General features: G+C 41.4%; 2 protein-coding genes and 1 long non-coding RNA gene across 3 annotated transcripts; 1 reads left to right on the forward strand and 2 right to left on the reverse strand.

Annotated features, from left to right (window-relative positions):
• Nucleotides 1-70: 70 nt before the first annotated feature.
• On the reverse strand, nucleotides 71-1,843 carry LOC104430898 (putative UPF0481 protein At3g02645). The gene has a single exon (XM_039314667.1). It carries the CDS (start codon nucleotides 1,776-1,778, stop codon nucleotides 87-89), a length of 1,692 nt encoding a protein of 563 aa, XP_039170601.1. The 5' UTR covers nucleotides 1,779-1,843; the 3' UTR covers nucleotides 71-86.
• A 4,961-nt stretch (nucleotides 1,844-6,804) lies between these two features.
• On the forward strand, nucleotides 6,805-8,076 carry LOC104450607. The gene is made up of 2 exons (XR_726713.3): nucleotides 6,805-6,877; nucleotides 7,540-8,076. It is a non-coding gene; the product is annotated as an uncharacterized LOC104450607 (long non-coding RNA).
• Nucleotides 8,077-12,032: 3,956 nt separating this feature from the next.
• LOC108960381 (putative UPF0481 protein At3g02645) lies at nucleotides 12,033-13,724 on the reverse strand. The gene has a single exon (XM_018875653.2). It carries the CDS (start codon nucleotides 13,722-13,724, stop codon nucleotides 12,033-12,035), a length of 1,692 nt encoding a protein of 563 aa, XP_018731198.2.
• Between the last annotated feature and the right edge of the window lie 460 nt (nucleotides 13,725-14,184).

Raw genomic sequence — 14,184 nt, forward strand, 5'->3', positions numbered from 1 at the left:
TCTGAGGATAAGACCATGCTTTTTCCTTAATAAAGTAAAAAAACATGAAACAAATACACAAACAGACACGACAACTTCATGATTGATCATATGCCTGTGGTTTTGATATGAAATATGCGAGAACAGCTATAGACCGAGCAAAAGGCTTGCAATGTCATGAGCAGCAAGAGTGCAATCGCAGCCAGCAATGCCAGGAATTGCCATGAGCCATATACGTACAGCTTCATGAACTTGCCGAGCTTGACCTTCCACCTCCCGTTGTAGTACTTGTTCACGTCCTCGATCGCCTTGTCCAAGAAGGGCACTTTTGTCAACCGGATTGATTTGCTCATGCTGTTCCACAGCTTTGCGACCTCCTCGTCGCTCTTCAGTCGGTTCAAAATGACCCCTTTCTCTCTCAACAGCTTCACGTCCTCGTCCGAGTCTATAATGCCGTTCATGAGTTCAGTGTAGCGTGTGAAAACCAACGGGCCTGATGCGTTTGATGCCTCGTAAGCGACTAGGTTTCTCATGAACACCTCGGAGTTCACGTCCAGACTTATGGCAGGCAAGTAAAGTGTTGCCATCTTGGTGTCGAAACCGATGCTAGAGAGGTTACCATTGGTGGCTACGAAACGGACTCCTACATTGGATAGGTCAGAGACCGAGGGGATTGCGATCTCCTCAACTGAAGGTGGCTTATAAGGGTTGCTACTTTCATTTTCTGGCTTGCCATCTTCTTTTTCTTGAGATGAGAATAAGGCCTCAAGAGGCTGTGCCAAGACCGAGAAAAATGGGAGTTTAGAGAGAATAGTCCATGGCAATTTCAACAGTACCTTCACTGGGTTTGAAAAAAGCAGCCTCTTGAGCATTTTAATTGGGCCATTGTTCAACTTGGAGAGCAAATTCCAAATTGCATCGCAAAATTGCTTGACGTAACTCGTGCCACTGCTAGACGAGGCCAAAGGGGATAGTCCCTTGTCTTTCTTGTCCTCGCCGTTACCTTCCTCCTCGATGATCTCAGGTTGTCCCTCCACTTTGGGTACTATGATGTTATACAAGAAGTCTAGCAAGTGGGCACAGACTGAGACTTGTATATTGGGCAATGCCTCCATCAGTTTGAAAGGTGAGATTTCCTTGTAAAATCCCATTAGCATCGTGAGCAACATGTCATCGGCTTCATCGAGGGACGCACATTGGAATTCTAACATCTTCCTCAATATGAAAAGTGGGATTTGATTCTCTAGCATGACTATGTCCCTAAGGATGGCATTGTGTGCGGACTTCCTCCCTGCAATATCGACCAAATGCGACATCCTCGATGAGACCCTCGAGAGCATCTTACCTTCTTTGATTGCGTAGATTTGGAGGAACTCAAGCAAGAACAGCGCGTCAATGGCCATCATCCACGCCAGCGTCTCACCGTTGAAGTCCAGGTACTTGTGGTAGCAGGCTCGGACCCTCGGCTCGAGCTTGACCAGTTGTTCCACCAAACTCTGGAACTTGATCCTCTCGAGTTGCTTCTGATATCTTTTCACTGCCGCAAGCTTGTACCTCTGCATCTCGTACATCTCTGGGCGCCAATGGTGGTATGGACCAATGGCCACTTGTTGCGGGGTGTACAAATCTGGGTCGCTGGACATTAGTACAGCTGGGACGCTGAAAATGGAGACTGGCACCTCAGTTTCGTCTTCGAGCTCTTCCTCAAGCATCCGGCGGATTTGGATCACCCACCGGATCTCATCGAAGATCTCACGCACTTTCGGGGTCGACGTTTGGGTTTGGACAGAGGAAGCCATGTTGCCTCAACTGCCTAATCTGTTCAAAGAAACTTCTCTGGGGTGAGAGTACTGCAGTGAATGAGCTCTCTTAATAGATGCTTTTATGTAAAGAAATGCGTTTCTCAAGGCTGCAATTGATTTCTCCTTATAGTCACAAACTATGTTTTCTCGATCCAGTCCAAGTCAACCATGTGGACAAGCTCCATTGAAACGGCTCCTTCAACTAAAAGGTAGGTTTCACTTTTCGCATGATTAACTTTGCAAAAAGAAAAAAGATAGATCAATTTCATAGATGATATGACAAACGAAATCAATCACTCTTCAAAATCAATATGTGATAACTTGTGTTTTTTATCGGATGCAGTGATCATAGTGTTTCTCGACATGTAATTGACTTGATCCGGTAGATTGAATCCGTCGTGTATTGAATTTTTCCATAAAATTTTGTTTAACTGGATTATTCTTTTTTTATGGAGCACGTGAAATGTGTTCCTTTACAGTTTAACTCACAAGGGACAATCATGTCGCTAACCTGCAAGGTCCACCCCTTGCTTGCATTTATTACTCATTTGTTGCGTAGCCTTTTGGCATTGGTTTTCTCTTGCTGTTAGGTCTACAAATGTTCAACGTGCTCCATGAGGCGTCTAAAAAAGGTCACAGCTGCTTTGTCTCCGTCACGCACACCTCGCAAGAAACAAAGGTGACGGGGAAGATAAGTGCTCTGGGAAAAGAAAAACATAAAATGATGGACATAGTCGATCTTTGCTATAGAAAATTAATATACGTGAGATGCATTGAGATAGGAGATAGGTGATTGATCTAATTTTGAAAAGATGAGTCGGGCCATTGCTGTCTCTTCGTTTTATATTATGGAGATTCAAAGCTGTACAAACGAGTTAGGCCATTTGCATGATTGCAAGGTGAACTTGCAGGGAAATATGATCCTCAGTTGACCACCGCCAATGTAAAGTTCAGATTTTGAGGACAACTCGTGTCTAAGAGTGCATGAGCAGTTCCATTTGATCTGCATTATTTTATGGTATCATAGCTTGCTGTTAGCTAATGTTCCCTGGTGCAATATTATACTCTCGGTAAAGACCCTTCAGGAAAGTGCGATGTTTTCCTTTTCGTTTTTGGCCGTAGGATTTGTCTGCTTGATATCGCTATAGTTGGTAGGAGAAATTTCTCGGAAAGGCTGCTCTTAGGGTGTCAAGTCTCCGTTCCTTTCTCTAGATGTCACTGAATTGGCACGGCACGAGCTTAGCTAGTGCTTCCTTATTATCTTATATACGGTCCACAAAGTATAGAACCTGCCTTTATATGTTGTTTCCCCAACTACGTCGAAACGGATTTTATTGTGTAAGTAGGGGTAAAGGAAAGTACTGAATGTCGCTAGAGATGGAAATATCATGTGATTATAGAGAGAGACCAAGGGAGGGATCGCCGGTCATTATTTTTCGAATCTAAGGGAAGAAGAAGATGTAACTTGCTTTAACTGCTCAGGACAACTATAGTTGTAAATGATGCTGGTGTGCCATGTTGAAGCATAAGCTCCTGAGGCTAAGTGAATGAAATACGTTCAAGCATTAGTTCCTGCTCTCTGGAGAGAAATTTCAAGTGCAAGGGTCCCTGGTGAAGAGAAGATCGTGTTCAAAATGTCGAAAAAGAATCTATCAAGAAAAATGAAAGCAACTGGAGCGTTATTTTTATGGTCACACCGACACAGTCGGGACCAGGCCTATATTCTTTAAATGTTCATGGAAAATGTTGATTTTTCCAAAACCTTCCACAGTAAACTAAAATTAGAATTAGATGAAAATTTTGCACGATTCATTGGCACAATTGATCTCGACCTTTTTTCTATTCCCGAATGTTCTTGATCTATCAAAGCTATGAACTTTTCGGTGACCAGGCGCATCTGCCAATCTCTTTCGCATAAATGACCCAGAGCACCAGTGAAAGCATTACCAAAGCAGACAACAAAGCCAACCCAGCATAGATCCACTTATTATAGAGCCTCAGGCCTGGACAACGATCCTTATCGACTTGATGGAAGGCCTCTCGAACGAAGAGCAGTCTCCTCGGTCGACAAGGAAGGGGCTGTAGTGATGTACGCTATAGCTTACATTGACAACGGTCGCCATGTGATCATAGAATGTGGGTGTCAAGCGGCCCACTGAAGTACAAATATTACTTGCTGGGACCTCACAGACGTATTTCCACCATTCCTGCACAGATCATAACTATTCAAAGTTTCACATGAAGAAACAGCTTTTATAATTGCTAATGTAAAGATTCTTTAACTTACCTGCGACGCAATGCTAAAATTGACTCACCATTGGCGCAGCTTCTATCAGTTATCACGATGGAAAGGATTACAAAGGAGCGGCACTGACGGGCTAGGCTGCTTGTCGTAAAAAGGGCCACTGCCTGCTGGAAGGTTGTGCGGTTCGAGATATTGCCAATGAATCTGATGACTCCACGGACCAACGGGTAGGTAAGATCTTTGGTCTGTAACAAGGTCTCCTAGGCAGTTGCCCTGTCCACACAGCGAAGGATATCATCCATGGATGTGGGCTGTGGGAGCCTGGATCCATACCTCCACGGCAACACTGGTGTCGGCCACTGCACTGAAATTTTTAATAAAGAGAAGACTTAGAAGCAAATCATAAGGCTTCAAGCCAACCCTAGCAGGTACGTACAGCATTGCAATCGCTACTTGAAAACCATAAATGTTATTGCTTCAGGAGTAACTGAAACTACAACACCACTCTAGTACCGAGTTACACACACACATATATAGGGTCTGGCTTAGCTGACCATCATTTTGAATGGAAACCGGTTTCCTTCTTTTACCCTCTTCTTCTTCTTTTTATTTATTTATTTTTATGTTTTTTTTTATTGCAAGCTTAAATCGAGAGATAAAATCATAAGAGAGCCCACGCAATCAATTTTCATAAATGTGATGAAAGAAAAAATAAATTAGATACTGAAATATAAATAATTACAAGTAAAAAATATTATCACCTACTTAAAAGAAATCGTTAATGTCATTATATAGATCTATTAAATTTAAAAGATGAAAAAACACTTGAAACGTTGGCTTTCATAACTAGTATCTTCGGTTGCATTGTTCATCTTGTCTTTATCACTACCATTATTTTCACTGGTAAAGTTGCTTTCAATATGAACTCCATCCATTTGAACGAGGTGTCAAGAAAAAATTAAGAATTATATGTCTAAAATATATAGATGCAAACTAAAATTCAACAACAATGAATACCTCTTACTTTCTTGCAATAAGGAAAGAAGAGATGGACGAATCTTTCTCCACAATTATGACTTATTCAATTACAAATCGTACAATAATCAAAGTTCAAAAAAGTGCATAATAATCACACATTTTACAAAGAAAAAGAAGAAGAAGAAGAAGAAGAAGATAATCACATTGCTAGTTTTCGAATTATTAAGTTTTTATTTATTTATTGTGGGAACAATATCTAAATAATATTTTTCTTTGGGTAGAGAATAATATCCACTACATTAAAAGTTGCAAATGAATTCTCCATATATTTCTTATTATTTGAATAGCATTATAGGATTTATTTCTAATGTGTCAATATTATTACTTTGATTTGTTTCTCAATTTAAGCTTGCAATAAAGAATTATACAAATCTAAAAAAAGAAAAAAAGAAAAAAAGAGTAAAAATGAAACCGGTTGAGGAAGCTAAGGGCCTGCATGGTTGGCACTTATTTCTGTTCCCAGGAACAGAAATTTCTGTTTTTTTCCTGGGAACAAAAAGGAACAACAAACGCGTTTGTGTGCGTTTCTGTTCTTTTTGTTCTTTTGTTCCCAGGAACAAAAAGAAACAAACAAGAAAAACAAAAACTTGTTTCTTGTTTCAAACACAAATCGAAATACTTTGTTTTTTCTTATTTTTGTTCTTCTTTCTTTTGGCCGGTCGCCGGCCTCGGCCATGGCCGGACGGCCGACGACGGGCCGGCGGCCTCGCCCGGCCACGGCGAGGCTCGCCGGCCCCGAGGCCGACGCCCTCGCCATCAGGCCGAGGCTCGCCGATCCCCGGCGAGGCCGAGGCTCGCCGTAGGCCGGGCGAGGGTCGGCCTCGCCATGGGCTGGGCTCGAGCTGGCCGGATCCCGAGCCGACCTCGCCCGAGCGGCCGAGCCACCGCCGCGAGCCGACTTCGGCGAGGCCGACCTCGCGCCGCCGGGCGAGCTCGATCTCGCCGGATCCGCCTCGAGCTCGCCCGCCCGCCGGCGAGGCCGAGCTCGCCGGCTGGCGAGCTCGATCTCGCCTCCGCCTCGAGCTCGCCCGCCGGCGAGGCCGAGCTCGCCCGGCGCCGCCTCGGCCTCGCCGGCGAGGCCGGCGAGGCGCCCTCGCCCCGGGCGAGCTCGGCCCTCGCCACGGCCGGCAGCCAGGCCAAGGCTGGCGACCGGCCAAAAGAAGAAAAAAATGAAAAAGAAAAAAAAAAAAAAGGAAAAATAAGAAAAAAAAATTAGAAAAAATAAAAGAAATAAAAAAATTATCCAAATTTACCAAACATGTTTCGTTTATTTTTTATTCCCTAAACAAGTTTACTAAACGCGTATTTTTGTTCAAAAATTGTTCCCCTGAATGCAAATACTTTTTTCTATTTCGTTCCTCAACAATTTTTAAACAAAAACACAACCAAACGCGCCCTAAGGCGTGCATGGAAACGCTCCAAAGAAACGTTTCGGAACACTTTTGTACGGATTTTGTTCTCGGAACAAAAAAAACAAAACGCGTTTGGTTGCGTTTCTGTTTTTTTTTTTTTTGTTTTTTTGTTCCCGAACAAAATTTGGAGCAAAAAAAAAAAACACAAAAAGTTGTTTATGGAGAAAAGAAACACTTCTTCGAAGGCAAAAAGAACAAAAACGAAAAGAACAAAAAACAAAACCGGAACAAAATTGGAGTAGAAAGAACACACCGGCTGAAGCTTCTCCTTCGTGCGTGCTCGTGCTCTCGGCTGAAGCTTCGTTCTCGTGCTCTCCCTTTTCGGCGTCTCTCCCATCTCTCCGGCGGCTCCCACTCGGCTGACTCTCCGGCGACTCACCGGCTGAAGCTTCCGAATCCAGGTACGTTTCTGGTGCTCCTCCTTCTCCGGTCGACGATGGGCTTCGGCGCGGCAGATCTGGGACGCTCGCTTGAGGCTGCCGACGGCAGATCTGGGACGGCTCGCTCGAGCCTCAAGCGAGCGTTGCTCGCCCAGATCTGCCGCAGATCTGGGACGGCTGCTCGCTCTCGAGCGAGCTCTCTGCCAGCTCGAGCAGCAGCTCGAGCTCGAGCAGCATCTCGAGCGAGGCTCGAGCGAGCTGCAGCTGCTCGAGCAGCAGCTCCAGCGAGTTGCATTAGATAGTTTTTTAGTCCAAAATGCTATCTTCTGTTTGAAAAATTCATTTCAAATCGTTATATTTGTTTCCGGTATCTGTAATGTCCAGTGAGTATGCGATCTTCAATAGTAACTAGAATATTATAGAATGAGTTGCTGTTCTGGATAATTGGTTCTGAATCACATGAATATGTGTGTGTGTGTGTGTGTGTGTGAGAGGGCCAGTTACAGTGTATTCAAGTTAAGAGGTCGTGGTGGTAATCATCTTTTGGTCCTTTAACGTCGAAGGATTGTTGTTAGAAATGAAATTTTACTGCAATTAACAACTCTCTTGCATTTTGATTTTGATTGATGCTATTTGCTGCCGATACATCCGGCAGGCTTAAGTATTTTAATTTTGATTCTCAGTGACGAGTTTGAGGCCAAAGAGTGCAGTGAAAGTCACCAAAGATTAAGATGATGATTTGTGGGGATCCATAGCGGCACCGGTTCCAAAGAGCGCCTCAAAACCTGACTGTAAAACCTGCCGTAACAACGGATGACGATCCATGGGCTGCCATAGCCACTCCTCCGCCTACCACCACTGCCAAGCCTTTATCGTCCAGTAGAATCTGAGGAGCTAAACCCACCGCTCCAAAATTGGGCGCACAGAATAAACCGGACATCGTCATCCGGAGTGTAAATCAGACAAATCAAGAAACAAGAACACTAGAAGAATCTGGGAGCCTGTACATTTTTGTCTTCGGGGGGTGTGGTCGACCAAATCAATCATAGCAAGAATCGGCACACATTTTGTTCGCGATAAGTTCTTCCTTTCTGGCAAAATTTATCATGTGTATCATTTCATTTGTAACCACTTGTAATGTGATGTCTCTTTTAGGCCGGACAAACATTATTTACTGCTTAACGAAAGCGGGCGCACAAGTTGGTGCGTGTTTGCGACAATCTGAGTCCCTGTCTGTTCCTCCTGCGTACAGCCATTGAATCGCAACTGCGGTTCGGCTGCCTGCGTGAGCAGCTCTTTCGCGCATTTTGTCTTACGGCATGTGGTGTTGTGTGAGGTGAATTTGATGGAGATGTATACTATATCACAAGAGAAAGAGTTGACGCCACGGAAAATGTGATAAATTTATCGCAAAATAAGTTTTTGACCACTAAAACACAAATTGATACATCCAGTTGATGAGGGCTTGGAGACGGGCTTATCAGGGCACTTTTATTTGCAGTGGAGGGTTCACAAGAGAGCTCGGTATGAAAGCCATAGCTGATGGCAATGCAGACCTGGTATTTTCGTTTAAGGGCGCACATATGACCATGTTGAAAATATTTTTCTTCACTCACTATTTTTCAAAATTAAATTGATAAGCATTTAATGAGAATGAGAAATCAATATCAAGTTTATATGCTTTAAAACTAAAAAATAAAAAAGTACTTGAAAAATTTTGATACAAACTTTAATTACAAAATTTTCTACGAAATATGCCATATGATCATGTTAAAAATGTTTGTCTTCACTAACCATGAACAAAATAAAATTAATGAGCATTTCATAAGAATGAGAATTCAATATCAATTTTAAACTTTATTAAAGAAAAGGTTTTTTTTTTTTTTAAATTTAAAACAGAAATTTTTTTGTCGTTTACCAAACGTGTTTGTTCTTTTTTCTATTCTAGAAAAAAATTGACTGTAGTTATCAAACGTGTTTCTTTCTTTTTTATTCCAAGAACAGTTTTTTACACTTACCAAACTCGTTCTTTTGTTCAAAAACGTTCCCCTAACAAACACTTTTTTATTTCTTTCCTTTAAACAAAAAAAGAACAGAAGTGTTTCCATGCGCACCCTAACATTTCAAGTGTTTTTTTTTCCATATTTTAAATTTAATAGGTCTATATAGTGATATTAACAATTTCTTTTGGGTAGGTAATAATATTTTTTACTTGTAATTATTTATATTTCAGTATTTAATTTTTCATCATATTCATGAAAATTGATTGTGTGGGTCTTCTTACTATTTTTATCTCTCAATTTAAGCTTGCAATAAGAAAACATAAAAAAAGGGTAAAAGATGAAACCGGTTGAAAAAGTTAACCAATTTAATCCAAATACGTGTGGGCCTAAATGGAGAGATGGTCAATTACGCTTTTTCCATATATATACTTTCATATATTTTCCATAAATAAGATACAATTAGCAAAAAACCACAACTTACATATCGAAATGTTAGGTCGCAATATAGTGGGCTTGGCTAGAAACTGTATCATAGGTTATAGAAGATGGTATAATAAGTTACAGACTAAAGAAATTAGGCTTAACATCCAAAAATAAAAAAGAAGAGGAGCATTATAACTGCAATAATGAGAAGAGCCAATATTCCACAGAAGGTGGAAATAATCGATTAGTACAAATGCTGAATCATAGAAAGCATGTACAGAACAAATCTTAAATTAGCAACCGACACTGAATTCAACGCATGCCGAATCTTATCTGAATTCCGGTCCATTGATTTTTTTTTTCAACCTATCCATTAACTTTACAAATCGGGTAAGATTAAAACTTCGTTGAGTGGCTCAAATTTTATATTATTTGAACTTATTATGTGGAGAATCAGCATAGCTCATCATAGGTACATATATTATTAATTTTTTTTGAGCCAAGTAGTGGACAACGCGAAGCTTTGTTCAGCGGGCACGTGTGCTTCAATTGAACTTTGATTTTTCGCTTTATTAAATATAATACCGTAAAAAAGTTGATCTCGCTAAACAAATTTTAAGCTCTCGACCCCCCTAGAAATTTAGCTAAACTCAATTTCGACCGTACAATCTGTTCTACATCAAAACTTCGTGATATTACAGGAGGAGCTCAAGTTTCTTTCGGAAAATTTAAGATAGATTTATTCAAGCAAAAAAGGAAACTTCGGCGAGGTCGCTGGCCCTCGTCTGGCCGGTCACTGGTCATCCCAAGGCCGGCAATTGGCAACCCTTGAAGAAGAAGAGGAGAAACGAAAGAAAAAAAAAGAAAAGAAAGAAAAAGTAATAAAATTATTTAAAATTTAAAAGAAAATGATTTGAAGTAAAAATTTTGAGAACAGTGCCAAACACAATTTTATTACGGGAATTGAAATTTTAGACAGGTTATCAAACGGCTTAAAATATTTAGAAATTATTCCAGGGAGGCGGAAACATAATAAAAAGAATTATTTCTTATCAGAAATTGTTTTTGAGAACATAAAGATTACCAAATGCGCCCTAAATTGTCCAAGAAAAACAAAAAAAATGATCAAGCTTTGATGTGCCAGATGAATGATGGGAGTTGTGGGGATGGACCGTTGAAAAGAGCTTTTCTAGGAAGGAAAGTAAAAGGTAAAAGAAAAGGCAAGAGTTAAAGCCGGCAACTATGAGGTTGACAGAGCTTTTAAGTGCTTGATGTTGATGGAACAAACTAGGACATTTTCATTTGGTTTGGTGGTGACTCTGCCCTAATAATGCCCTTTCTTTATGCCTTCTCATGGATTAGTGAGAAAATAATCCATTAACTTTATAAACTGTAAGATTAAAACTTAAATGAGTGGCTCAAATATGAGATTGTGTGAATTTAATGTTACAAAGATATTAGCATATACCACATTATACAATGTATCTTTATGGATTCTAATGATCCAAGCCATGAACGGTGCTAAGCTTTGTTTGACGTGTGTAAGTGCTCCAACTAATCTTTGATTTTTCATTTTTATTATCTATGAGTTCATTCAAGCTTTGTAAAGCTCTCGACCCCACTAGAGTTTTAGCTAAACTCAACTTTTACCCCCACACTCTGTCCTATGTCAAAATTGTGAGGAGCTCAAAGTTTCTTCTACAACACTTTAAGATGATTTATGCAAGCAACAAGGAAAATGTGATTCATTTCATGTGGACATGGGGTTACGTGTTGTCGACGAGGTGAGTAATTATTAAAGACTTGGCCTAGGAAAGAAATTGATTACTTTTCATGGGAAATGAATGGTTTGGAAATCAACATATATCCCATTCTATGTAATGGATTTTTTTTAGCCAAGTCATAGATAGCGCCAAGCTTTGTTTGGTACGTGTAAGTGTTCCAATTGATCTTTGATTTTTCATTTTTATCATCTATGAATTCATCCAAGCCTTGTAAAGCTCTCCACACCAATAGAGTTTTAGCCAAACTCAACTTTAACCCTACAGTCTATCCTACCTCAATTTGGAATATTTTAAGATGATTTATGCAAGCAAAGACGAAACTTAGTGTGATTCATGAATTGATTAGGGCATCCTTTCACTAGGGTTAGAACTTAGAAACCTAACTACAGAAGGTTAGGTGCTTTCACATAATTTGAAAATTAATTAGAGATGAAATAATCCAGTATTGAATACCTTCTGAACACGATTAAGGTAGATAGTTTGACTAAGAACTGAGGTAAATTAATCGCACGAGTTTGATCCATTCATACAGTTGCCACAGAGTTGGCGAATCTAGAGGAAGAAAAACCTAAGATTATCCAGTGAACCAACACAACATAAAATATAATGTTTTGGTCAGACAACATAAAATATATAATAATTACAAAAAACAAACAACCAACACAGCATAAAATATATAATAGGTCTAAACATGTGCATCACCATCAGTGCTATTAACAATCATAATTCTGACCGGAAAAATTAATGTAGTAAGATAAACCCCACTTGCTCTCTTCAACAATAGGACACCGCAATCTCACAAAGACTCATCACGCGACTTAAAATATCTGAAAAATGTGCAAATTTTCACGCGCACCAGCCTGATCCACATTGCACTGGATCTGAGGATAAGACCATACTTTTTCCTTAAAAAGAAAAAAAAACATGGAACAAATACACACACAGACACGACAACTTCATGATTGATCATATGCTTGTGGTTTTGATATGAAATATGCGAGAACAGCTATAGACCGAGCAAAAGGCTTGCGATGTCATGAGCAGCAAGAGTGCAATCGCAGCCAGCAATGCCAGGAATTGCCATGAGCCATATACGTACAGCTTCATGAACTTGCCGAGCTTGACCTTCCACCTCCCGTTGTAGTACTTGTTCACGTCCTCGATCGCCTTGTCCAAGAAGGGCACTTTTGTCAACCGGATTGATTTGCTCATGCTGTTCCACAGCTTTGCGACCTCCTCGTCGCTCTTCAGTCGGTTCAAAATGACCCCTTTCTCTCTCAACAGCTTCACGTCCTCGTCCGAGTCTATAATGCCGTTCATGAGTTCAGTGTAGCGTGTGAAAACCAACGGGCCTGATGCGTTTGATGCCTCGTAAGCGACTAGGTTTCTCATGAAAGCCTCCGAGTTCACGTCCAGACTTATGGCAGGCAAGTAAAGTGTTGCCATCTTGGTGTCGAAACCGATGCTAGAGAGGTTACCATTGGTGGCTACGAAACGGACTCCTACATTGGATAGGTCAGAGACCGAGGGGATTGCCATCTCCTCAACTGAAGGTGGCTTAGAGGGGTTGCTACTTTCATTTTCTGACTTGCCATCTTCTTTTTCTTGAGATAAGAATAAGGACTCAAGAGGCTGTGCCAAGACCGAGAAAAATGGGAGTTTAGAGAGAATAGTCCATGGCAATTTCAACAGTACCTTCACTGGTTTTGAAAAAAGCAGCCTCTTGAGCATTTTAATTGGGCCATTGTTCAACTTGGAGAGCAAATTCCAAATTGCATCGCAAAGTTGCTTGATGTAACTCGTGCCACTGCTAGACGAGGCCAAAGGTGATAGTCCCCTGTCTTTCTTGTCCTCGCCGTTACCCTCCTCCTCGATGATCTCGGGTTGTCCCTCCACTTTGGGTACTAGGATATCATACAAGAAATCTAGCAAGTGGGCACAGACGGAGACTTGTATATTGGGCAATGCCTCCATCGGTTTGAAAGGTGAGACTTCCTTGTAAAACCCCATTAGCATCGTGAGCAACATGTCATCGGCTTCATCGAGGGACGCACATTGGAATTCTAACATCTTCCTCAATATGAAAAGTGGGATTTGATTCTCTAGCATGACTATGTCCCTAAGGATGGCATTGTGTGCGGACTTCCTCCCTGCAAAATCGACCAAATGCGACATCCTCGATGAGACCCTCGAGAGCATCTTACCTTCTTTGATTGCGTAGATTTGGAGGAACTCAAGCAAGAACAGCGCGTCAATGACCATCATCCATGCCAGCGTCTCACCGTTGAAGTCCAGGTACTTGTGGTAGCAGGCTCGGACCCTCGGCTCGAGCTTTACCAGTTGCTCCACCAAACTCTGGAACTTGATCCTCTCGAGTTGCTTCTGATATCTTTTCACTGCCGCAAGCTTGTACCTCTCCATCTCGTACATCTCTGGGCGCCAATGGTGGTATGGACCAATGGCCACTTGCTGCGGGGTGTACAAATCTGGGTCGCTGGACATTAGTACAGTTGGGACGCTGAAAATGGAGACTGGCACCTCAGTTTCATCTTCGAGCTCTTCCTCAAGCATCCGGCGGATTTGGATCACCCACTGGATCTCATCGAAGATCTCACGCACTTTCGGGGTCGACGTTTGGGTTTGGACAGAGGAAGCCATGTTGCCTCAACTGCCTAATCTGTTCAAAGAAACTTCTCCGGGGTGAGAGTACTGCAGTGAATGAGCTCTCTTAATAGATGCTTTTATGTAAAGAAATGCGTTTCTCAAGGCTGCAATTTATTTCTCCTTATAGTCACAAACTATGTTTTCTCGATCCAGTCCAAGTCAACCATGTGGACAAGCTCCATTGAAACGGCTCCTTCAACTAAAAGGTAGGTTTCTTTTTTCGCATGGTTAACTTTGCAAAAAGAAAAAAGATAGATAGATCAATTTCATAGATGATATGACAAACGAAATCATTCACTCTTCAAAATCATGTCGCTAACCTGCAAGGTCCACCCCTTGCTTGCATTTATTACTCACTTGTTGCGTAGCCTTTTGGCATTTGTTTTCTTTTGCTGTTAGGTCTACATAAGTTCAACGTGCTCCATGAGGCGTCTAAAACAGGCCACAGCTGCTT

This window comes from Eucalyptus grandis, chromosome 6 (genome assembly GCF_016545825.1).
Source record: "Eucalyptus grandis isolate ANBG69807.140 chromosome 6, ASM1654582v1, whole genome shotgun sequence".
In the NCBI taxonomy this organism is placed as follows: domain Eukaryota; kingdom Viridiplantae; phylum Streptophyta; class Magnoliopsida; order Myrtales; family Myrtaceae; genus Eucalyptus; species Eucalyptus grandis.